Source organism: Chamaea fasciata, unplaced genomic scaffold (assembly GCF_029207755.1).
Source record: "Chamaea fasciata isolate MVZ Bird 193981 ecotype frontalis unplaced genomic scaffold, bChaFas1.0.hap1 SCAF_7, whole genome shotgun sequence".
NCBI classification, from domain to species: domain Eukaryota; kingdom Metazoa; phylum Chordata; class Aves; order Passeriformes; family Sylviidae; genus Chamaea; species Chamaea fasciata.
The window spans coordinates 10842900-10869481 of NW_027094092.1; the positions used below are offsets into that span (position 1 = coordinate 10842900).

Consider the following 26582-nt stretch of genomic DNA (forward strand, 5'->3'; position numbering starts at 1 on the left):
AGATTGCACTCTGCAAGTCTCATGCAGACCCCTCCCTTGCTAGTCAAGATTTTTCTGATTGTCTGGTGTCCGGGTTTTTCATTTAATAGAACCTAGTCTCTTTTTTTTACTGGAGTCCACAAAAAGAAGGGTTAGATGCTTTTTCAGAGCTTCTGTATAGTCGTTTTGTGCATGAAGAGCAGTATGTTAACAAAATGCTTGTGATAATCCCATCACGTATATTGTTGCTGGTCTCATATCTGTCTGCTACCAGAGGGCTTGAGAAAGAGATAAAGGAAGTGGAATAAAATGCTCCTACTATTGCTTCAAGTGAATGGCTATTTGATTTTAGTGAACAATCCCATAGGCTGTATATCCCCAAGGATCTGATCCAGCCGTTTTGCAGCTGGGAGGAAGTGAGGGTGGTATTTTACCAATTTCTCTAGAGATGGCAAAACTTGAACTCGCCATATCTCTGGTGGTTGTCAGCTTGAGTTCTCTCAGTCCAAGAGGGACATTGTCTTAAACTGTTGTTCTTTCAACTGGGAACAGGTAAAACCTGCAAATTTTAATTGGCTTATGATTTGTGGAATAGTACATGAGAGTTGCATATTAATCTGCCTTCTTTAGCACCTGTGGTAGACTGTAGAAGGCCTTACAAGTAAGGTGTGATGCAGCAAGTCAGTACTCAAGTGTTAAAAACATGCTTTTCTGTGTCTCAGAAGTATTGACAATTACTGCTGCTGAAATAGAAATGACAGAAGTGTTTCTGATCGATTTTAGTAGTAGGAAGATCAAAATTACGTGGAGATTGTAATGGTCATTGATTAAAGCAAATACCTTCTGATGAGGGCAATTAAATCCCCAGTTACTTGCTAGGAGTTGTCACTGACCATTTGCTGAAAATTTTGTCATTCCCTGGGTAAGATTTTTCCCCTGACAAATCATGTACTGTGGGAAACATTGAAATCAGCCTGTCTTACCATAGTGAATAATGCCTTTGATAGAGGAGCAGGAGCATTATGTTCTGTTCCATATGTTATATGACTAAACTACTGCTTCAAAACACCTGCAGTGTTGTGAAAGCTTAATGTATTGATTGACAATTCAGTTCATTCAAACAGATACCACTGCAGATAGAAACGTGAAATTACAGCTCTGAACACTGTTTCAAGTCATAATTGCTTTCCTCTGCTGTGGTAACCGCTGAAAAATTTGCAGTTCTACATAAATTGCCATTTAAAACATTTTTCTTTCTGTCTTAGTTTTCTATAATCACACTTGCTGACACATCTCAGAAAAAATAACTTTTTTTGAAACTAAAAATGTATTTTTTTAGCAGAGAAACACTTCCATGTAATTATGTTTTCAACAACACATTGTACTTTTAATACTTGTTCAGAAATCATGGCAGTAACCAACTCAAGGCTCAATTGGCATACTTCTCTGTTAATTTATTGCAGTCGTAATTTGTCCAGAATTTCAGTTGTCTCTCTACCTTTCCTCTGTACACTGTATTTTGAAATGTAGTTGCACTTCATTTGGTAAAGTGGCAGTAAAAGCAAGAAGAGGCCTGAATACGCCGGGGGGGTGGTATTTGATAACCTGAAACAATTTTCGTATTAAAAATATATTCAAAGCAATTTACATAAAATATTTAACAGTAAATCTTCCTAAGAAAATGTATTTTTGGGGAAATATTCTCTTCAGATAATGCAGGATTGTGAGACACCTTTGCTGGGTGGTTGGAACAGATAAAACTTTTCATTTCAAAGGAAGAACTTCGGGATGTTGCAGTACAACACTGCCTCTCTAAGATGTTGGTCAGTAATATTGCCTAATTACACATTAATGCTTTTGTTTGGCAAATGTGAGTCAAATTGGAGAGCACATCTGCACCAGACATCTGGATTCTTAATCTAAATGTGGTTAGAGTGGGAAAAATGTGATAAGTTCGTAAATACTCTGGAAATTCTGGTCTGAAGCTGTAGGGAAGGAGTGAGGTCTTCTTGTGATGTGATTTAATCTGGCAGTTACACAGTCATCAGTGCTGGTTTAGGAGCTGCTCCAGTGTCACATCTGTGTCAGTGGATAAGTGTTGTGCCACTGTAACTGAGAGAATATCTTTAATAGTAGACTAATTAGTCATTGTTTTAGTGCTTTAGGCCATTTCTGATAGATCACTGTGGCTTTCCATAGTGGCACTAACCAGGTGTTTATCTTTCAAATAGATTATACTGGATGTTCTAGAAGTGTACTTGTAGTATACAGTATGAAACACCTAGTAGCAACCAGGACAAAATTAAAAATGTAACCTGTATTAACTTACAGCAAAGGCACATTTGGGCCATCATCTGTTCTCCAGCACTGGCCAAAAGCAGATGGAAGATAATACTGATTTATTTTGCCTCTAGAACTTTGCTTGTCATTCTTCTGCATTGCTTTAGTGTGATAAGGGCCTCTTTGGAGCACTTACTATGCAGTGTGTTGTGAAAGAAACTTTGATAAGCAAAATTTAAAACAGTGGCTTTTTATAAATAGTATTAAATTTATTTTTCTTAGGCAAGTAACTTTTGTATTATATTCTGCCACCAGATAAACTTTAAAAACCTATCAGTCAGGTCTCAGAATTCAGAGGTTTGTGAACACTGTCCAATAACAAGAAAGTTTTTATTACTCCTGAGAGAAAATCAGCTTGGTGTGTGTGTCATATGATTCAAATTCTTGGCAATATGAAGGTTACATGAGCTAGCATTTCTCATATTTTATGTTGAAAACTATGTTGCTAAACATCTTTATTTTGGAGGGTTACACTAGATTTCTCTCCTTTTGGACTTTTGTTTCATGACCTGTCTTTCGTTACTCAGTTTGACTTGCATTCCTGGAAGCAGAGTCTCAGAATTCATGTTTGAAAAACAGCACTATTTAAAAATCTTTAAAGGTATTTTAGAGCATACAAAATCGGACATGAAGAAAAATCATGGGTGTTTAACAGGCCCAACTTAATTCTATTAATTCATCAGTTATTACCAGTTTGAACTTTCTCATCATGTTAGGCACAGAAATGGTTTATTTAGAAATAACAGAAGTTATTTAAGTGGGGAAAAAATGAAGATTCCAGTGTTTAAGGCTTGGGCTTCAAGCTTCTAGATTTACTTCTGGATTGTGCTGAACATGATTTTAATAGGGTTTTTTTTTTGGTCATATCATATGGTTTCTCTGTTACATGATTCCCAAAAAGAAGAAATAACAGCTTTATCATCCTGCTGACTTTTTAGAGTTCCACCTATAAAATTCTGGACTTAATAAAAGAAGTTGCTATTCCTGAATCTTTCTGAAAATGTCTTTCTCTCAAGAGATTGCACAGTACCAGAAAATGATTGCACTGATATTGAACTGATAGTGGTCACTTAATTTCTTTAGGGGAAAAAAATGGAAACACTGTAAAAGACTGTATTGTTGGTCAGTTTTCAGTTTTCCTTTCTTTGCTCTGAGGAGCGTATTTGTTTGTTATACTTGCCCCATCTCACAGGTTGACCAAAGAGTCCTGGGAGATCGCAGTCAAGGGTGTCTCTTTGTGAAACCCAGAAAACAGAGTTGCTTTCTTTGCAGGGCTGCCTGTGTGTACCTGTATCATGGAGTAGGGGTGTGTGTGTGTGCTGCTCTCATGGCACTGCCAGCTTCCCTGTCCCTGCTGGAGGGCCAGTCAGTGTTCCCTACACTGCAAGTGTCCAGGGAGGTGACCCCTTTGGCATAGCAGTAACCATTCCTTGGGCCAGGATTCTCCCTGTCTGGGTGACAGTGTCCAGGTAATTCCCTGTTGCATCCCTGGGGACATTAATGTGTGCATTGGTGTCCCCAGCGAGGTGCCTGGCTGATTCTGCATGTGTGCCCATCCCCAGGGGGGTTGTCTCCAGCTGTGTTAAACTGCCTCTGTGGTTTTAGCAAGGATGAGTTTTTGATGACCAGGCAGCAGAAAACCATGGCTGCTTTTCACACTGGGGCTGTGCCAGCAGTGCTGTTCAGGAATGAGCTCGTGTGTGGCAGGGAAATTCCTAAATTGCTGTTTTCCTGCAGACTTCCGAGACCCCGCTTCTGGTAATCTTGTCCTCTGCATGGACCTGCCGTGCATAACTATTGCACAAGACTGTTACTTAGGGAAAGGAAAAGAGAGGCATTAGCAGAAATGAGAGTCCCGTGGCATGCTGTCCATCCCTGCATCTGCCTTCAACTTCCCTCCCTTCCCTCCTGCCTTCTGACCAAAACATGTGGTGTTCACACACTTCCTCCTCCCCTTGGTGTGTACCCATGTGCACATCCATACCAGAGTAGGCCCAGCCCTGTTTAAGGGTCTTTGCTTAATATTATATAAAGATACCAAATGGTACTAGAGTGTTGGTTTTAATGCAAGAAGCATGTGCCGAGTGGTCCCAGCAGCTCCTCTGGCTGGCTGCAGTTTTGGGGCTAAGGGGAGAGTTTACCTGAGCAGCCCCCTGGCACGGGTGAGGAGGGTGGTACAAACCCATCCATCCCAGAGCTCTGTGCTGTTGGGCAGCTGGAGCAGGCTTTACTCAGGCTTTACTCTCCATGGATATCTCCCTGTTGCTGGCCTTCTGTTGAACCCTCTCACATTTGCTGTTGGTGCAGGATGTTCTCCCCTGTGTTTGCTCACACACAGGTATCTCACTGAAACCATGGAGCTCCTTAGAGCGTTGACATGGTAAGCTTTGAGTGCTCTGAAGTGATCACTACTGTTAATTGTGGCCTTGTGGTTGCCAAGTGTTCCTCATTACTCCGTGTTCTGAATATTTTTGGTCGTCGTGATGAAAAGCAGACATGTGTTTGTACGCTGCCCACTGTGGTAAATAAAACAAGTCTGGGTTGGGAATTGTGTTGTACTGCTGTGCAGTTGCTCTCCAGCCTGCCTGGAAAAGAGGTGAACTGATGAAAGGTAGTAAAAAACAAATCAAAAAGTCTTTCATGTTGGAAAGAGCAGGCACTTTGCTTATATAACAAGCTATGTGAAATCAGTGACTTCTGTTTTTACAGGTTTTATATCTATAAAAAAAGGAAGTAACACATGGAAATTTGGCATTATCTAAGATGTTAGGTATGTTTATAAAGTGTATTACAGTACAGGTCCATCATTCCCCGTGGATATGTGTATAACACTGTTAATTATGTGTACATGCACTTCATCTGCTCTGAGTGCCATTTAATGTGTACAATAAGTGGCGGAACATTGCATGGTATTGATTTGCTGTACCCATGCAGTGGCTGTACCACTGTGGCCACACATGTGCACAGTCTATTTTTAGGAAAAGGAATTCCTGTGTAACATGGTCCCTGATCTTGCTTCCCCTGCAGTTCACCCTTCAAGTCCCTGGTAAGCCCAGGTAGAGAAGCTGCAGTGAGGCATCTCAGCAAAGTGTGCTGCCTTGGCCACACACCAGATTGACAACTCATTTGTTGTTTCCATAAGAAATTTTATGAAGGTTCTCTTTCTAAGTGTTTGATTTTTAGAGGGATTTGCATAAAAACTACTAATAGGTGGCTTTAAGAGCCTCATTATTTTTTGCATACGGTCATTTCTGAAGCAGAAAGAAGATGGAATATCCAAAGTCTTCTAATCATTTGGTTTCTGTCATGTTTGCATAACCTTTGGTTTAAACAATTGAGATCTTGGCAGCTTGCATTCAAAAACTGAAGTGTGGTGCTGAGATAAATACCGTAAAACACAGGCCAGTTCTGGGTTTTGTCAGTATTTTGTGTAAACTTTGACAAAAGCATTAATATGGCAAACAAACAGTAGTCAACTGTGTGATATTTTAGAATGATTTATGAGGAAAAAAGCTTAAGGATCAATTTCTTTACAGTAAAAGACCTACCTCTCCTGTTACATAAAAGTATGTGCCTCTATAGGACAAGAACACAAAATAAAGGTGTAAACAAAAGAATATTTGACAATCTGCATATGTTGTAAAACATTCTTGCAGCTGTTGACATTCTTTTTTAATATTACAGCCCAGAATTATGACTTAAATCAATTGGCTTTTAGGGTGCATGGAAAATGCCATGTAAACATGCTTTAATGAGGATTATTTTTAGTAATTCCCTCTCTGTACTCAGTCACGGGGGCAGGCTTTGGTATCTAGTGATCCAACAAAGTATTTAAAAATTACTTTACCTGATGTCCATAGATAAAACAAACAAACAAATCCCACAACCCCCTTTCCCCACCTCTCCCCTAATTATTGAACTCTAAAGTCCAAAACTCCACTTGGGAGCTAAGAATTGGAATTGGAAGTGCATGTTTAACAGTCTAAAGTCCCACAATGTTTGTAAATGAACAAATTGATTCGATTTTCTGTACAGATTATTTGACTTTTGGGGACAAAAGCAGCTTCTTTTGATTAAGTCCTTTAGTCAGTTGAACACCTTGTAAAACCTTTACTTGGAATGTTAATTGATTAAACATCACTTTAGAGAATACAAATCCTTTGTTACACATAAGTAAATTCCATACAATTAGCATGTAATATTCTCTATCCCTTCCAGGTATATAGAATGAAATATCTTTCTAGATCTTACTCCAACTGTAGTATTAATAATACACTTAAAATCAACTTACGTTACGAGGGTGCCATGATTGTCAGCACTTCTTTTTAGAAACTTCATATTTTTCCTTGTCTGCATTCTAGTACTCTGTTTGTAATATTTCAATTTCCAAACTCAAGATACAACCTGCATATGAAAACAGTAGGCATCGGAACTGATTAATTTAAAATCAGTCCAGCAAACCATAATTAATTATTCCAACCAATTTAATGATAAGGTATTTTGGCAGAGATTTTCATCACAAATCAGATACGTAGCATCTCTGTTACTGTTAAAGCAGTGGTGAATTTTGGCTGAAGCATCATGCTTGTGCACCCAGTTCTCACCCTGTGTGTTAATTTAGAAAATGCAGATCTTCACTATTTTAGTTTCTGTGCATAGGAGAAGATTCAAAGAAGGAGAAATAAGTAAGTAAGCAAGAATAATTTGAAATTTTTAGTAAGTTGTTGACTAGCAGCACCTGGCAGGATGTCTCACAGGACTGAACCAAAAGCTACGCTCCTGAATGTCCTTGTAAAGCAGTAAAGAACAAGATCTAAAATTTTAGCAGCATAAGGAACTTGGAGAAAATGTACCCCTCAACACTGGCATGGTGCTGAAATAGAAGGTGAGGAGTACTGTGGGATTCATGTCAGCTGGTAGTGAATGTCTTCCTTAAAGCTTGAGGATTTCTTTGCTACTTAGAACTGCAGATAAGGTAAAAGAAATGAGAAGATGGTCAAATGCATCAGGATATCTATCTACTCATGTTTTTTGTTAGGAAGAGACACAGATAAGAAATACTTATCATTCGAGTCATCACATTTATTGTACATGGCTGATAGTTCTTGCTGATACAGTGTGTTTCATTCAGTAAATGCACTAAATAATGCCATGCTGTCCAGAAATTATCTGTTGATCTTCAGAATTGTGTTCTGCACTCATTTGGTGATTTGCTAGTGGGTTCTCTGGAATTGGAGTCATGCTGGTTTTAGGATGCCAAAGCCATTGCTAATGGTTGAACTTCTCAGTTTTTGTTTTCACTACCCGTTCTTTTTTATGCAGCCACTGCAATCTGGCTCATCCTTCTGAAAGCTCCAAACATGAATTGTGAGGAAAGAATTTCAAACAGTATGACTATAGTTGGGACTTAAAACTTCCCTAACATTTCATTGTACCCCTAGGTACAGAAGTTTAATAAAACTTCTCATTGCCCTTTACTGTGATTACATAGCAGAACTACCCTTTCTATATTTTTTCTTAAAATGTCAATGAAATAAGAACAAAACAGGTGTTTGGAACAAAAACTTCTGGAAGGAAGATCAGATAGCCTAAGGAGAAGGTTTGTCAGGGTTTTAAAATGGATTAACTGGCAATCCAAAATCTGGCAAAGAAGGCTTTCTCTGTGGCTAGTTAGCTGGATGTTGCTACTAGCAGTGATTTAGAAGGCTGTGGAACAGAAAGGGATCGTACCAATTCCTAGAATTTGTACCAAAGGAAGAATTTTGCTGGAAGGCAATGCTAGTACACTTCTGCTTCTTTGGTCCACACAGCAAGCTCGAGGATCTCTTTTTTCCTCTGGTTGTGTTTACCCTGCCAAACAGTTTTTACAGAGAACGGGAATTTTTTTAAGGACATCCAAACATGTCTCTTCAGCTAGATGACGGACTAGTATGTTTTGGGAGTTTACTTTTTTACTTCTGTAACCAGAGTTGGAGGAGTTATTTCATGGAATTCTAACCTTCTTATTTCCTGAAGCCATTTTAAAATCCCAGAGAAAAGTACCAATTCAGCAAGCTTTAAGACAGAAGGATTCTGTGGGTAGTTCTACAGTTGCCAGTTCAAAATTAGTTTACTGTTTCTTCCATTGTCTTTTTATCTTACAAAAAGAATGCTTCATGCTTGTTTTCACTTGGATTCTTAGAAAAGCGAACATTTTGTTAATAATCAAGAAATTAATTTTTAATAGATGTTTCATAAGAAACAGTTCCCACATCTCCTGTATATTTATCATACTTTTATTATTGAACCACCAAAAAGTGTAGGATTTCAAATAAAATCTGTGTCTGCATGTAAAAGGTGGCTGCTGTCCATGCACTGAAAAGTACAATCAGAAAGTTTAAAATATTTAGCATTAAGTTAAATTAAAATACTGTATTGTCTATGTTTTCCTTTTTCATAATTTAAATATTTGTAATAGAATATATATTTTGTTGACAGATGTTATCTTGGAGGGAGCACTTTACTAAATCAAGCAGGCTTGAAGTCTCTGAATCTCTTGGGCTTTTCAGGCTTTGCAGCAACATTCTTCCTTGATTGCACAGATTTGATGTGTTAATCAAGGTGGACGCTGCTCTACAGCATGCTACTTAATCATGCACAACAATATGTCTTTCAGTTCCCCAGATTTGCTTTAAGCATTTTTTTCTATGAACTGTTTGTCCTTGAAATGACTTTATTGCTGCAATTTTTTTTCTCCAGAAAAAATGGGATATTTCTGATAACGGCTCTAGTAACATGATTTTTTCGTATGATGTGCGGTGTGCTTAATTCTGGTTGTTGTTACAAGGTTGATTTTTGGATTAAGCAACTTCTGCAACAACTTCCATGAATGTTGTTAAGACTGCACTACTCTTTGAAACATAACAGAAGATTTACATTCCAGCCTATTAAGGAGGAGAGAGGTCTGGCAGCGGGATTGGCAACGGGGGATTTAAGGTTCTGTCAAGTTCACCAGCACAACTAATGCAGTGCGTCATCTATGTCTGAGCATGGAAAAGCCCTCGCTGGATGAATTTGAGATTCAGAACCTTATAATCAGAATTACCTCAGAAAAACCCACAAAACACCCCTTGTCATCCTTGAAATTCTGCAGCCCATTGCAGGTCATCCCAGAAATATCCTCTTCCAGCAGCTGACACTTGTTTCATGGATCCAGAAATGGAGCTGCACCAACAAAGTTGATCCAAGAAAACTTCTTTCAGGAGCAGCTGGTCAGTGTCGTTCATGTTGTCCTTTGGTGCAGCTGTACACAGACTATCTGGTGCCCCTGCCAAAACTGTAGGAAAGCTTTTCCGTGCTATCAAGGTTGGCTTAAAAAGCCCAAAGCTGTTGTGCAGCAAGATGTCAAATACGTATTGAAAAGCGACCCCATTTTGGGCAGTTGGTGGAAAATGCCTCTGCCAGAGGCAGTGCTACACCCAGGCAAACATGGGTTTGGGTACCCAGGAGCACCTGCCAGAACCCTGTGGATGCATTGAACATAGAAACATAAAATCGGCATCTGCTTTCTTACCAGTAAGTTCTGTCTGTGCTGGTTGAGCACATTGTTTTCTCTTTATATATTTATTTAGGCTTTTTGAGATTCTTTCAGTTGTGCACTCTCCTGATAGTTTCAGTCTCTTGGTTCAGATCCATAGACTTTCTAATTGTTTTGTTCTTTTGGCCCCCGGTATAACTCTTTGTTATAAGAGTTATATGTTATAACTAATGTAATATAAGAGGTAAATGTTTTAGGATTTTTGACTTGGTTTGACATGTGTAGCACAGCATGGCTCCCGGTGCTGTCTGTATGTAGTTCATGTTTCCACATGGAGTTGTGCTGCTCCTTGTACAGAACTTTTTCTTTGGCAGGCTCAGGAGGCTCTTTCAGTCTGTCTGCCAGGCTGTGATTCCAGTCAGCACCCGTTCTACCTTCCAGGATATTTACCACTCTCCCAAATTTGTTGTCAGTCACAAATGTGATGAAGATGCATTTCATGACATTTTCCATGTTGTTAATGAAAATATTCACTGCAGTGTCAGGCCCTGAAAACAGGATTCAGAACCACCTGCCTGTTAAATCTTGAGCCTGACAGCGCAGTCATGTTTCTACTCTTTCATCCAGTCTTTCTCTCCCAGCTTGTCCCCAAGGGTACCAAAGGAGCCTGCAAATACAGGCTGCTCTTTCCTCAGATACAGAGCTTGGTATTTCATTGAAGAAGATGATCCAGTTTTCCTTGGTCAGCTGTTTTTTTGTGCTCTAAATCACTTTTGTGTTTTTCCTTTGTCTGGAAATGCTCTCTGTGAGGACTTACTCCCTACCATCCAGCCTGTAGCTCCCCTGAACCTGTTCCTTGCCTTCTTTGAATTGTCTTTAAAGGTTTTTTTCTGGTTCCCCAGAAAATCAGTTGGCAAGAGACGGAGTCTCTGAAGGGGAAAACTGTGGGGATTAGAAGTTCTCTTTCCTAGGATGATGTCATTGAGAGTTCTTAGCATAAATAAAAAATTATTTTGCTATCACGTGCTATTCAGTGGAAAATTTTCAGTGAGCCCTACTTCCAAGTTACATTTCATCAGACACTGTTCAGTTTCTCCATAGTGAACTAGACCCAAAATTTTTGGTAGCTGATTTGAGCTGAGCATCGACTCATTGCATGACAGAAGATGGATGTAAAATTCCATTTCTATCCAAACGTTATTCTTCTAAAGTGAAAAACTGATTTTTCAGGGAATCTCTCCCTTTACATACCCATATAAATCTGATTTGATGCTGTTTTTGGGGGTTTTTTGTTTGTTTTTTTTTAATTTCGTTCCTGTTAAGTTGCAAAAATTCTCTAGAACGTGCACTGATGATGTGATGCATTTTTATTAAAAGTACGTGAAATTGGAAAATCACATGAAACTTAGAAAAGAACAGTAAAATGAAGTGAGGTGGATATATTTGTACATACTTGAATGTTTATGACTGCTTTAAAATTTAGGAGAGGAGGTGCTGCTGGGAGTAAGGATGTGTCCTGTGTGCTTGTGAACTGATTTGTTAATATGTAACTGGACTATACTGTAATATGGCATTTATTTTAATAGTTCTTTTAATGTCTTAAGCATTTCTCTGTTGTTCCTTAACTCAGTGAAACATGCTGTCTGTACAGCAGTTTACAGAGTATCCCATGTTAATATTTTGCAGTGGCTGCAGAAGTGTTTTGGTCTACCAGGGCTCTAGGAGTATGCTGCAGTTCCTAGATATATTATGAATTAATCACCCCCTCCAACTGAGCAGTTAATGGATATTGATCACTTTTTTGTCATGGATTGAAATGTGTTCTATCATTTGAGTGTTGTTTGTCAAAACCTTTTACAAATTGCTGTGCAGGACCTTGTATCACAGCTGGTGTAGTTTAAGGTTTGGACAGAGTCACTGTGAATGAAGCCCTGCTGTGAAATAAAAGTCAAAAGGCATCTTGGCATCCCAACCATTTCCTTGGGAGAAGATTACAGCCTGAGTATGTTGAACTTTATTGCCATGGGCCTCATGACAGTATTCAGAAACATGCATGGCATTTCTGTTAAAGAAACTCAGATGTGCTGAGACGCGAGGGATGGCATTCTTGTTTTTATCAGTATCTTGCAAAAAAATTAAATGTTTTTAGGCTTTTGGGGTACAGGAAAAATACAGTGACAAGTATGTAATTTATGCACATAAAAATTGAGGTTCCTGATCTAAACATAATTTGTAACAAGGAAGAGGAAATGACTAACCTCAAGCCTAGATGGAAATGTATTTATTGAGAGAGCGTGGGGGTGGGGGGCGCTTGACAGCTCTTCTTTGAGTGAAATGTTGTTTCTTGTTTTCACTTGCTGTGAAATCAGGAGTAGGATGGGGCTGCACAGAGAAAATCTGTTGCATTTGCTAGCTTGGGAATGCGTGGAGTAAAGCAAAAGGAAACTTAAAAATCATTGAACACTATTGTGCTTGTGTAATTGCATCTAATCGGCCGTGATAGAATTCTGTTCCTTATACCACTATGCTTCAAGGGCAGGCAAGCTTAGCAGAATTCAGGGCCTGAAGTTCCTCAGGAAATAAAATACCTCTAAAATAAAACTGGATCTCCTGCCTGGAACGGCAGCTCTACAATATCTTGCATCCTGTTGCTGACAGGCTAGGATCCTCTATTAAATGGTCATTGCAAAGGCTGATCAGGCAGAAAGACCACAAAGTCAAAACAAATGTGAGGATTCTCCTGGGTTGGGTGCTGTTTCCTTGTCTTCTGCACTGGCATCACTCTGGGATGACCATAGAGGCTGAAGAAACTGTTACATGTGGCAGAATTCAGAGCACAGGTCAAGTCTGTGTTCTGGACTGTGTGTTCAGTTATTGCTGTCAGACCAGGTAGCAGTATGAGAAGCTGCTCATCAAATGCCCAGAGATCTGATCAGTGGTAAACCTGGAAACCACAGACAATAAGAGTGGGTGCTTGTCTTGGTTTTATTAGCTGTGAATCCCTGCAGCACTGTTTAGGGAGAACAAAAATTAAATTGAAAGCTTGTGTTAATGAGCAACACATAAAACGTATTAGGGTCATTTGTGAAGGAAGAGTCGGTTTTTGGGAATTAATACTTTTCTAAAGCTCTTGATATTCTTATCAAGATAAGAAGTTTTAAAAGCAATGAGAATTTTGGAAGGCAGTATCTCCCAAGTATTGAGTTTGTTCCTGTAGTTCTGTCAAAAGACAAGGCAACAGGTAGCGAGCTCTACGGGCTTTCTTCGTATGTCTTCTTTTTGTCCTGTTTCTCAGGTCCCATAAGAGTTCCACTTAATAAAAGTGTAGCTGCTTCAATAAGGTTTGATTTCACCTTTGTCAACAAAAAAAAAGGGAAAAGCTTGATCCCGCTATAAAGCAGAGTGGCAGCTGGCATTGATGGTCACTTCACTATTCAAAGCTCTGTATGAATATTATTAAGAAAGTAAATGCACATTAATTTTCACTGAAAAAAGCAATTTTGCTTATGATTCCAGTAAGAAGATTTAAAACTTTCTTGTGAAGTCAGTTATGCGATGCTAGTAGAGGTAATATAAGTGATTATTGCCCTATTGACATTTATTTCAACAAGCTGTAATTTTAACTATGGCTTTATCTGTGAAGTTAAAATTTCTAATTTAAATACTTCTAAAAGTTATTTTGGAAATTCCAAGTAGAACTGTGTTTTTTCAAGACAGCTTATAATTATATTAGTTATAATGAGATATTGTTAAATTGTCGGTTTATTTACTTGCGTTTTTGATTTTGCAAAGACTGAATTAAAAAGGGCATTGATGGTAACATCAGTTTACATAGAATAGGTTTTTTATCAAAACTATCATTTGAAATTGTTCAATTGCATTAATATTGTATTTGTACATGAATTAATAAAATTTATGCAGCTTATCTAATGAAAATGAAAAATAACCTCATTAATATTAAAGTATAGTTATGAATAACACTGCAGTTCTACCTGATTAATCTCTATTCCTTTTAGGGAACAAAACACTTTTTCTAAGCTGGGCTGTTGAATTCTCTTACTGGTTCAGACAAAAGTAGTAGCTTGTGCATTAGGATTTGCAGTTCATATTTCCAAAATATAAACTGCACCAATAATAATAATTCTGTGATTCAGTACAACCCTGCCCACATAATACATCTGTAAGAATTAGGATTAAATCCTGACACCAATGAAGTCATCTGTTGGATTTGTTGCTAATGTTTCACCTGTAATTTGTAGCCGATGTTCTGCACGTAGTTACACATGCTGACTTAACAGTTCTTGGGTTAGTGCTTTAAAAACACATCTGACCCCAAAGTTTCTGGCTTTTTCTTTTTGGATTCATTTTGAGCTTAGTCCTGCAAGGTGATGAATGCTCTTCATATGCCTGAAAATTGACTTTAGTTATTCTCAGGAGGGACAGTGCAGTGTTGAGCAGCATTTTTAACAGAGCATGCACGCATCCTACTGTGCTGCCAAAAAGGTATGGATCAGGTGCTGCCATGTTCAGCTTTTTGGTTTGGGTGCATTCACTGCATGCTATGCTGATTTCATGTGATACTCAGGCCTGTGGGGAATTCCATGTATTTATGGTGTTCCCGAATGTAAGGCAAAGTCGGATCCCAAGTTTCTAGCATACTCAGATTTCTTCAGATTATTAAAAATGTGATGTCTGTTTGAAAAGCTTAGTGCCTAAAGCAGAATGGGTTTTAATGCAGGGAGATACTGTATCAGGTAGCAGTTAATGAGAGAGGCTATCAAGATGAATTTAAAAAGAAAATTGCACCTCAAATGTTATCTGGATTTTCCATATGTGTCGTCTAGATTTTTATCATGTGACTAAGAGAAACACTGAGGGATTTCTGCTAAGTTGTTGTTTAATGCAGGAAGAGAGGTAATTTTTCTGCACTGTCATGGTGTATCACTGGCTTGGGCTTGCTCTTGTGGGGTGTCAGAGAGGGCTTAACAGCCTTCTTGACCCTGCATGTGCAGGAGCAGATCATGGAAGATCTTTTCCTGGGGTGACATTTCCCAGCTGTTCATCGCTAGGACCACACTGCAGAGGGCATCTCAGCTTCATGGTGATGCACAATACCTTGTTTTCCAAGCCAGAGTTCCGGGCAGTACCTGTTTGAAGTCAAGAGTAAGGAGCAGAGTCGACTCTCTGCTCCAGCACCAGAGGCCTAAGCCACCTACCAGGTTCCAAAAGCCATCACTGCTCCTCCGTATCAGCCCCATGTGTCCAGCCAAGCAGTCAAAATCCGTAACTTCCAAGCTCTCAGCTCTGCAATCTGATGGCAATATCGAACTACCAAAGTTTTGCTGCATGTTTAAACTGACTGGAGTATAAAAGTAATTCAGATGCATTGTCAAAGTTACGTGATGTAAGGAAAAACATTCTCCTTTTATTATTCATTTGTCAATTCAGTGTAGCAAAGCTATTTTAAGTGTACATGAATTCCTGTAACACTTCCAATCTGCTACAGAGCTCAGCAACTGTCTGGATATAGGATCAGTATGGCCAGAACAATGTGCCAGGTTTTCACTCAATTAGGCATGGATTCAAAGCAGTCCTCTGCATATGTCATGGTGGAAGTCTGTATTTCACTGTCAAAGGACATTGGATTTTTGGTGATTAATTTGCTGAAAATAATTTTTGTTCCCCAGATATGTTTCAGCTTGTTTTTGTGCAAATTAGGTAGAAAAGCTTTGATTATTTTATGGTATTTGATTTTTGTCTACTTTTGTAGTGGTGCTAAGATTTTTTCACAATTGGTAAAGACATTATAAATAAGGCAGCTGGATTGCATTGTTTCAGGAGTCTAAATTAATTGCCTACAACTCATATATGACATTTCCCGTACTTTGGTTTGTCTGTAAAATTGAGAAGCTGAAATTTCAGTGCAACATCTCTTTTAACTGTGGTATTCTGTCTTGTAGTTGCAAAGCAGGTAAACAGTTAATTGGCTCCACTCCTCTTAAAATAAGTGTTACAGTTTATTCCTAACTGAGATTACTTTGTATTCCTTGTCACATACAGGAGAAAAAAAAATTAGAGATAATACTTCCATACTACAAGTCCATGTACTGCTGACATGGAATATGTGGAGAATTTCATACTTGAAGGAAGGAATGGAAAAATAATCTAATGTGTTGTTTATATGGTGATGATATATATCTTTGAGACATATGTTAGCTCTTGGAGTATTGAATGCTCTCTAGGTGAAGATACATTGCTCAGTTTTTATAAAGATATTTTTATGTATATTTTGGATAAAAGCCCAAACTCTTTCAAATAATTTGAGCTGAGGGATTAAGTAGGTAACCTGGACTTGAGGATGGATTATTTTATACCTGGTTATAAATAATCATGTAGAGAAATAAGATATGTATTTCTTTGAAGGCTGTTGTGCATTTCTAAAGATTGTAAAGTCAAATTTTAAGTGGGAAGTGTTTTTCTTAAGTAAAAAAGTACCAAGAATATTTATCAAATATTAAACTAAAAATACATGTGCTAACTTCCAAATGGGGATTAAGGATGTGGATAACAATAGGGAATAATACAGAAATGGAAAATTGAAAGCAGCTGAGGCTGTGTCCTTTAGCCTTATGCTCTAAGATCTTACAAGAGGCATCATTGAAATATTTATTGAGTTTCTCAGTGTCCATTTTTGTTAGTTTTCCTCTACTAGATTGGAAGTGTGTTTTGGAATGTGAGCACTTGCCTTGTGCATGCACAGTTAGCATTCATGCATTTGTGCAGAGTTAGACACCCTCGGTAACTCTGTGCAGAAACAAACCTTTACAATTGTGAACTTGGTGTGTCCCTTTTCAGAATATATGTGTAAGCAGTTTTCTAAATGCTGCTGTATTTAACTGTCATTGACATTGGTATTCTGTTTAGGTGAGCTTGATTAAAGTAAGAGAAGATGAAGGTTTTGTTACTGAAAAATCATGAAGGTTGAAATAGACTTTAGAATGATGAGAAGTAAAATAGTCTTGTGATGAGTTTTTTTGATCTATTGTGTTAAACCTGCAATCCACAGTCACTCTGCAGCTGTTTAAGAACGGCTAGATATCATATTTCTGCTATGACAATTGGCTGGTGCCAGGTTTTTGCTAGTTGCTCTGTTTTAGATAACTCTGAGATGAGATGAAGGCATAAATGTAAAGTCCTGCAGAGGAACACTTTAGATATTTCAATTTTGGTATTTGGTCGATTGTTACAGTTAGTAGGAGTGGTTTGAGTTGCAGGGTGCCCACTGTAACAATAATGTTAAAAATATTAATATTAGTTGTTCAGCTAGAAATGCTGGTTGTCTGCTGATCATCCAGGGGCACAGTGGTGATACATTTGTGTAGTACAGCTGTGTGTGTTAACTGTGTTCTTTAGTGGTGGCTAAAAGAGCTGCTGAAGGAAACACTTAATCACTTTTTTTAAAAAGCATTATTTTTAACTCTTGTTGGGTATTTTTTGTTCTATTTTTTTTACGGTCATAAAAAATCAAGTAGTTTGTTTTTTAAATATTAAGTTACATTCCAATTCTGCTTTCTTTTAAAATACTTCTGTAATAAAATCACGACTTTCATCAGCACAATTGCTAGTTGATTTACTTTGGCATACCCTTCTCTGCCTAGGGAGACATGAATGACACACTTGACTGTTGAATGAGGCGTTCAGAGACTTGAAGAGAATGGGTTTTCATCTTCTTTTAAAGTTAACCTTGTGCCAAACTTTTGTAGAGGCTGTGTAGGTGATTATTTCATATTGCATAAATGTCACTTCCTTCATGTAGACGTTTTGAAAGGGCATTCTTTGGTCACCACATCACTTCCATTTTAGTCAGGTTTGCTCTTGACCCAGATGGAAGCAAACTACCTTTTTGTTGTTTCTTAAATGAGGAAAACTTTTCCTTAATATGTATAAACTACGTCAGTGAATTTGTATTTCAGACATATGAATGAGAAATTGGCTAATAAATTTCTCAAGTGGGAAGAATCACAGCAATACCTGTCTAGGAGAAATCACAAGATAGATATAGCTATAGCTATAGCTATAGCTATAGCTATAGCTATACATAAAGGTGTGTTATTTTTATATGATATTGAATGATTAATGATTGTGTTGTTTGTCAGAAGGATGCCAGAGGGACTCCATAATGCAGAAATGAAATGACAGTGCATAAAATGGTTTTGCTTATTTTTCTTCTTTGTTTTTTTTTGCAGGATTGCTCATCTTCAGAAGAATACAGCATTGCTGCAGCATTGCTGCCCCTGACAACTGCCTTCTATAGGGTAAGTTTCTATTGCAAACTACTGCTATTTCGTATTTTTTTTGCATCACATACATTGTTAAAATGGAGAAAGGGATGACAGGAGATACATGATGGGTAGGAAAATTCATTCTAAAATTTATTAATGTCGGTGGAAATCATCAAGTAGACTGGTATGGACATTATTCCAGAAGGATATTTGTTGATTTTGGGTCAGTATGATTATGAGACATATACCCAGAACTAAATGCAGGCTGGGTGTATGCCTATAAATATAACCCATATTTATAACTATGATGGGTTAGAGAATTAGTATTGAATTATATTTAGTCACTAAAATAATAGAAAAGAATAATTTCTGATATTACTATGTTAAAACTATTTATTGCAGTACTAGTGTGTTTAATTTGGCATGTTAAACATACACTGGCCAATATAATACAATGGTCACTGTAGTGCAGTTGGCCAATACAGTACTTGGCCCAAAGTACAAGTTAATTTTTCAGTCTGTGTAGTTGTTAATTTTGGAGGATATTATGAATGGGTTGTTTTAACTGTATGTTTGTTTTCAGTTTCTTGTTTTAGTTTCTTTTTGATGAGGAAGTGTATAAAGTTTGATAGTGGCAAAATTTAATATGATAGAAAACACAAACTCATAAAATAATGCATATTTTATGAGTAGTTATTTCAGAAGCAGAACTCTTGTAGTATGACTGTATTTATTTCAGTGTCACAATACAGGAATGTTTTCACCTGGTAGTTCTGATATTCCTTCTTTTTAGCATGTACATACCTGAGGAGATAAATTCAGAATGCTGACTTGCTTGTGGACTTGCAATATTAAATAAATTTTGTTTAATGTGAATGTTGTTATGCAACCCAGTTTGGGAAATAAGTGCTTAGTCATTGGTAATTGGTACACTGAGATTTTGCAAAACAGTAGTTGCTTTGACAGCTTATTTATATAAGCTTTGACACATTGGTAATATAGAAGTTGAAAAATGGAGCCTTCCACCTTTCAGATGGCCTGTAAGGCATTTATGAGTAGCCAGAAGTAAAATGCAGAAAGTTCCCTATTTTACCTGAATGGAAACCAAGTGTTGTGCAACAAAAAGCTGAGAAATCAGTCAGTCATTTTTAGTTTAAATGATGTATTCTAGTCAATTTCTGGGGTTTTTTTAAACTAGAAATAGATTCTGTCATGTTGTTTTTAGAATAAAAAAGTCAAACTTTACCAATCATACAAACCAGGATCATCTGTTGAAGGCAAGAGCAATTTTGACTAACTTAAGTGTGTAGAAGATTTCTTGACATTTCTTATTTCAACTAATACTTAACAATGTGTATGGAGCATGAAGTGGCAGGGTTTCTTCCTCTTCTAATTATTTCAACTGTAAAAAAGTTTTATTTAATTGTGTTTTAGTTCATAGCTGAATATAATACCCCACAACGTGTTTTAGGACAGAGTGCACAGAGCATTTTTATTCTCTTACTTAAGGTACCATGGTGAGATGTTAAATATTTTGATCCCATCAAATGGACTTTCTCTCATCTTTAGATCCAAATTTATTTTTCTCTGTTCCCTCTGTTTTGAGTCCTTTAGTAGCAGAATTGTTGTTTCATATTTGCTGCTGCCACAAATACTTAATTTGAGGGAAGAGCTAATGAGCTATAGAAATTTCCCTCTTCCCAATTTATTCTTACTACTGCATAAATTCTACATTTTGAAGATATTTCTGCTTTCTTTTATTTTCTGGTTTTTAGTTTTGCTTATAAAAATAGCCAATAAGGGTGCACATAGTTCTTTACCTGGAGAGATACAGGGAGTATTTTGGGGTGTTGTAGGAGTTTGGTTGGATTTCTACCTCAGAAAAGTTTGATCAAGTAGGGAAAAAAAGAAAAAGACAATAAAAAGAGACTTCTTAATGTAGTATCAGGAGTTTTGAAATAAGCTTTAAAAATTTTTGATTCCACCATCAAGCAGAGTAAAAATCTGGATTGAATATAAAATATATTTAAGCAACTTCATCTACACACTTGTATTTTTTGGTAAGGGTACCAAGATCTCACACCATTTCTCTCACAGCAAGTTCTCCGAAATCTTTTTTTAATAGCCTGGACTATTTAACTCTAAAAATACACTCAGGAAACTGTGGGTCCCTGGATAGAAGAAGCATGATGAGTTTTTTAATGTTCCTGACCTGAATTAAAAATTAAAATAACCTGACTATTAACTTGCAAAAGCCAGCTGTTAATGCATAATAGAAAAAGAATTTTGTTTTTCCCAGATCTAATCCTCAGGTTCAGTGATGGTCCCCTTTGGTATGTCCCATTAGATACAATTCTTTGGCAAAAGTACTTATTTTGGCATAAAACTATTCATACTAAACACAAGCTGACATGCTGTTCAGAACATAAGATTATTAGACTAACTTTGCAGTGATTAGTTAAAATTCAGATTAACAGTTTAAGGTTCAGTCTGAATAAAACTTAAACTTTTGAGTAAACTGATTTTTCTTTTTGAGTAAAAAATTATACCTTTTGGAGGATTTTTCAGCTTCTCTAGAGGTTTTCAAAATTGTGTCATAGACTAGAGTGAGTATGTTCTACCTGGCATGAACCTGTGCTTCTACATGAAGAATTATCTTACCCCTGCCATATGATTGTGTTGATGCTTCTCAAGGATGAAGCAGTGCTTGGCAGAGTGCACTTGTTTTATTGGTGTTTCTGTACTCAGAATACCACGTTTAATGCCAGCAGCCTGTTAAATCTCATTTCACCCACCCCTTTTGAGACTGAACACAGGAATTGTGCATCCGGCAGTGACACAGGGTTCCATTTGTGTGCAATTGGTGTAATTGCGCAGGCAGTGCTCCAAATCAAGTTATCAGTGACAAAATCTGTAGTAAATCTAAAAGTATAGTAGAGTTCTATGAAGTTCGGTCCAGTCTGATATTTTTACTATCTATGTTTGCTGTAGCATTTTGATGGGAAATTATGGTGGGATTTCATGTCACAGCATTTCATTGTTAGTGTAATTCCTGTTGCTTTTAATGAAGTAGTAAAAAGAAGTTACACAACATCACGGTTCCTTTATGGAAGGACTGTCGTGTTCATGAAATGTTAGGTTTCATTTTATTTCTCTAGGACAAAGCAGAGCATAAATGAAACAATTACCTGTTCTTCATAAATAAATTTACTGTATTTTACTGAACACAGTGCAGTCACCAAGTGTTCGAGGTGTATAAATAATGAGAAGGACGTGGTTTTGATCGAGTTCAGCAGATAAGCCAAGAAACTGAGCAGCAACACAACTTAGAACTTGGAGGTGATGTTGGTAGGATTCTGGAAAGGTTGTGTCATGCATTAGCCTTGAGGGATTTTAAAATATTTTTGGGAAAACAGCAGAAAATTTAAAGAAGGGAGCAAGCTGGCATGACGTAACCCATCTTGTTTTAATGCCTTTGCTTGTTTAAAAACTAGTTAGGGTATTTCTGCACAGATCCAATTAAAATTACAAGAAACATCACACTGTGTACAGCATGCTAGGAGCTCTTGGGATGTCTGGTGAAATTTCAGAATTCTCCCTGAAGTCTGGTGAGTGATCTATTGTGAAACTTGATCAGGCAGGATTTGATCGCACTCTAAGTCAGAGCTGATGGGATTAAAGTCATAGACAGGAAGTCAGCACTGGTTGCATATTTGTGGCCTGGAGTAATAATTGAATTTTTCTAGAAAAAATAGTCCCAATGCTTTTTAAAAATTTTAAATATTGGACACAAGCTGTTAGCAAAGTGTGACTCATCAGTGACAGTGGACTTTGGTGTGTACTGTTAATGTCACAATAACAAACAAATTTTTGCTTCTGGGTTAGGAAAAGGTTTTAGTTTACCATTAGTAATACCGTTGGAATTTTGTTTAAAATTGAAACAATATAAATAAAATGTATTTATTCGTGAAGATAAAAGAATTTTTCCATGTTTTCGTGGTACGAATGACCCGTGCTTATTTGGTATGTGATCACTTCTTCTGTGGATAAAGTGGAAATGTAGCGTTCCTTGGTCCTGCAGCAAAGAGGTCTTGTTCTACGTGTGGGAAGAAAGGACAAGCGGAAAGGGACATATTTTAATCATGTTTTCCTTTTATTAACTCATCGAGGAAGACAGTTTGACCATTGCACAACTGGCATTGTCAGATCCACAGGGTTTGGATTCCCAGTTTCATTCTGGGTCCCTGCCAAGGTGGCAGGATGTGGTGAGCCCCATGCTGCATTGCTGGGAGGCTCGGAGTGCTGCCAGGCAGGATCAGTGGCAGGCGTGATTCCTTGGGAAGGCTGACCTGGAACAGAGACTGGACAGGGCTAGAGAATAAAGTAGATATTTATTAAAAGGCCTTTAAGGGTACACCTTGGGCAGGACAAGAGCCTGACCAAGTCTACACCCAAGGTGGACTTAAAATGGTCCCAAAATGGACAAGAGGTCACGAGGTCTTACACTTTTATAAATATTTTTTCATTTGCATATTGGGGTTTAATTGTCCAGTTACAGCTTTGGGTTGTGAGGTCCCATCCTTCTTGTTCCTCCCTCCAGCCCACCCTTGTTTGTGCTTTTGCGCTGAAAGTTGTCCTTGGTCTTCAGCAGGAAAAGGATTTGTTTTGTCTCCCTGCTCTGTGAAGAGAGCTGAGTGACATTGAATGTGAGGCTCAGAACTACACCCCTAGGCAGCACAGGATCTGAAAAACATGAAAGCTAAAACTTAAGGCATCAGGCACCAGTTCCAGCCTGTCCTGGACAACACCGCAGGGAGCAAAAGCTGGTCCCCACTGGCAGCCCAGGCAGCGGCCACCTCTCCATCTGCCCTCCCTTTGCCGCTAAGCTGATGTTCCACACTCTGATCACACATTCTTGCATCCCTCAACCACTGAATGGTAGACACAGTTGTGTTCCTCTCTGAACCTGATTGTGAAGATTATTGTAAAATTTTCTACCCCTCAGGAATCTTTTCCAAAATTTTATGGTTGAAATTTTATGGTGAAACTGTATATGATCATCTCTGCTCCCATACCTTTCTGAGTATATTCTACCACATTGCATAGTCTACAGTGATATGCACTTTTTTTTTTTTGTTTGGCATTCAGAAGTGTTTGAATCAGGGAAGTGGCATAATAAAAATACACTATTCTGAGAGTAGTTTCCTCTGTGTTGATATTATGAATGGGCTTCCACATTTATAGACAAGCATTTCTTTAAATTGCAGTTTTCAGAGCAGTATTATTTTTCACAATCACAGGTGTTGAAATTTCTGAGTCGGTTGTTTTGAATGGTTTGACGTATACTTGGAGAGTGCTCATCTAGTTTAGGCAAAAATAACCCAGATGCAACAAAATGTCTCACAGTTTGGATGTATTACATTCAAATTGACATTTGTCTTTTAGCAAGATGTACTGGAGACTGCTTTGTAATTTTTATGTGACTAAATTATGTAATTCTTGGGAGGGAGAGAGGGAAAAACTGATTTTTTTAGTATCATTATTATTATTTTTTAAATGCTTCTAAGCCACAAAATTTCAAATAAAATTTCAGTTGGATACTGGCATGAATTTTTTTGTAGAGCTTGAAATGGAATGAGAGAAATGAGTCTACAGCTTTGCAGACTGGGGCTGGCTGAAATCCTTACGATATGGCATCATTGCACTCTTCATCTGCATGGATGCCCATTTTTCATTTGTACTCCATGTCCTGTACCTTTGTTCAGTATGAAATGGAATTGCATAAAATAGGAGACTTTTTTTAGAGTTTTTAAAAGAGCAAAATTTAGTGTAAATCATTTAACTTAAAACCTTTAAATATGGTACAACACATTTATTCAGGTCATCTTAAGAATTATCCTGGCAGTGTTTTTGTGAGGAAAAGGATTTTAGTCCAGGGGTTTTTTTTATAATCTTCAAAGTGAATACAAAATTGTGAGTGAAGTAAAATGTTGAATTAATAAAAAAAAGTGAAGTAAATAATATGTGAAGTAAATAAAATGTGAAGTTGAATTAATTAAAAAAAAACCTATAAGAATGTTAATGCACCAATAGAAATAATTCAAATGTTTTCCATAGTGAAATACACATTTTGTTTTGCATAGCACAGCAATAAAATGGAAGTAATTTCATGAGGGTGTACTTTCTTAGCTGAAATGGATCACCAAGTTTCAGTAACAGTTATGGCAGATACTCAATGGAAGAAAGTCTTTACTCCTTGAAATGCCTGAATGAATGACTGCTCGACTCCGGTGCCTGTTGGGTGTAGGAGGGATTTCCAGTTTCACAGATGAAGGCTTTCTTTGAAGATTGGAGGCAGTACTCATGAAATTCAGAATAATCATTATCATGACTCCCCCTTCCAAGAGAGACCCAATTCAAAGTTAATTACGTAACAGAAGCTTCGTCATTTGAAATGTGCTCTTTGCTGTGTAGCAGCAGCTACAATGTCACAAGGAAGATACCCCTGAAAGGCTGAAGTGGAAAATCCGTGATGATGGGTGAAGAGTTGATTGCATTTTTATGTCTTTGTCAGGCAAATTTATAGTTAGTGTCAGCTGGAATCAGTGGGATATTGGTCCACCTATATTGTGGCAAACAACGGAGTAATTTGGTACTTACACTATCTCTGTTACTTTATAACAATATTATGTTAGTGTTTATTTTAGAATTTGTATGAATACCAGGGAATTGCATAAAGCTGTTGGATGATGCAGTTAATTTAGATAAGAAAAGTTAGTGGGATTTTTTACATTTAACATGAGTTTTGATTTTAATCTTCAATTTCTACACAACTGGGATTGTCACAAGTAATTCTCATAATCATCAGCATGCTTTTAGCCTCCTGGAAAGGTAGGAAGACTTTCTGTAATGTGTTAGCTTTCTACACTGAAGCATTTTCTTTCTTGCATCTAGTTATTATACTTCCTTCTAAATCTTTCTGTCCTACTCTGGTGTGTTCGGATTAAAATCACTTCTGCCTTAAAATTCTTCACTCTTGAATTGCTGGCTTTAATTTAGGAAACTCCCATCGTGAAAGACTTCCTTTATTGTCTTGGCAGGGAGTTTTGTCTGCTTCCATTAATTTTCTTTTTGTATCTCTATCCTGCCAGTTCTGATACTATCTTAGTCTATGGAAATGTTTTTGTGACTGAAATAGTATTAAGTAACATTTTTTTTAGTACGAAAATTGTTTTATTTATCCATTCTCAGAATGCTAATCCCTTTAATATAGAAATACATTAAATTGCCTGCTTAAAAAGAACATAGTTGTATCATGTAATGGATAATAGGGAAGAAGCTGTACCACAGAAGAATATTTACAGCATTATCAAATATGTACATGAGCATTATTTGCATTCCTGGAAAATCCAAGAGCCTTTATTGTGGGCCAGAATTGCTGGTGTTGCTTTTGTACAAAAGAACAGAAAAATGAAGATACCCTCCAGAGCTTACAATATGTATTTGAAATAAGTAATAATACTTGAAGCCAGGCAGTTTGAAGCATTGGAAGGAAGCTGTGGAGTCATCATTATTGTTCATGATTCATGACAGTCATCATTATTCATAATAGTCATCATTACTGTTGGTGATTCTCTGCACCAGTAGGTTAATTAGGGCTGAATTTTTTATAGACATGACCTAAAAGCAGGATTTTATTGACTTTTGAGAGAGGATAATGTGGTTACTTGGCAGGTGCTTATGAATGTGAGTGGGGTCATAGAAGAGCATTTTTAAGGCAATGGTCGAAGTTCTGTCATTATTTCCAAACACTCCTCCGGTCAAAAGTTTTTATTACCTCCATTAAAAGTCCTTTTCATATAAATATTACAGTTCCGTAAATTATTTTTGTAAAAGCAAAAATACTTTTCATGTTAAAACAGGATGAGGATCCTTGTTATGATCGAGTGGTTTTGCAGTATCCCTTGCAAACCCGGGCGCCCAAATGTCATCTCTGATCCTTAAGATTTTAACTTGTGCACTTTGCTTCTGAATGGGTACATAATACATGCCAGTAGAATACATTTTATGTCTTTGCAGTAGAGAATATCTCACTTCCAGAACTATTTTTAGGCAGGGGAAAAAGAAACAGGAAAGTATAATACAACATATATTAGGTTAGCAAATTAATAGGAGAGACTAACTAGAGAATTATTTTAACATGTGTTTTTACAAGAAATTTAGGAAATTAATTACTGTGGCCACTTTGCTCTGTTGAATAATCTGGCTTTCCAGAATGATAACATCATGGATAACATAACGTAGCAATCTGTAGTTTCTTTCCTTAGTGGTTTGTGGGAGGAAGTACTTGGTTAGGAAGAAAAAAAAAAAGGAAATTCCCTCCAATTAAAATAAGATGTAATGATGAATTTTGTAGCAAATTTCCGTTACTGAGGGACTGACCCACTATTGCCTAGAATAAGGAG

General features: G+C 37.3%; 1 protein-coding gene across 2 annotated transcripts in view; it reads left to right on the top strand.

Annotated features, from left to right (window-relative positions):
• Positions 1 to 26582, top strand: part of SBF2 (SET binding factor 2) — a 231367-nt gene that overhangs the window by 148114 nt on the left and 56671 nt on the right. For both annotated transcript variants that reach the window (XM_066187541.1, XM_066187542.1), the window contains exon 17: positions 18082 to 18150. In XM_066187541.1, coding sequence (XP_066043638.1) covers positions 18082 to 18150 — 69 coding nt within the window. The remainder of the gene's footprint in view (positions 1 to 18081; positions 18151 to 26582) is intronic.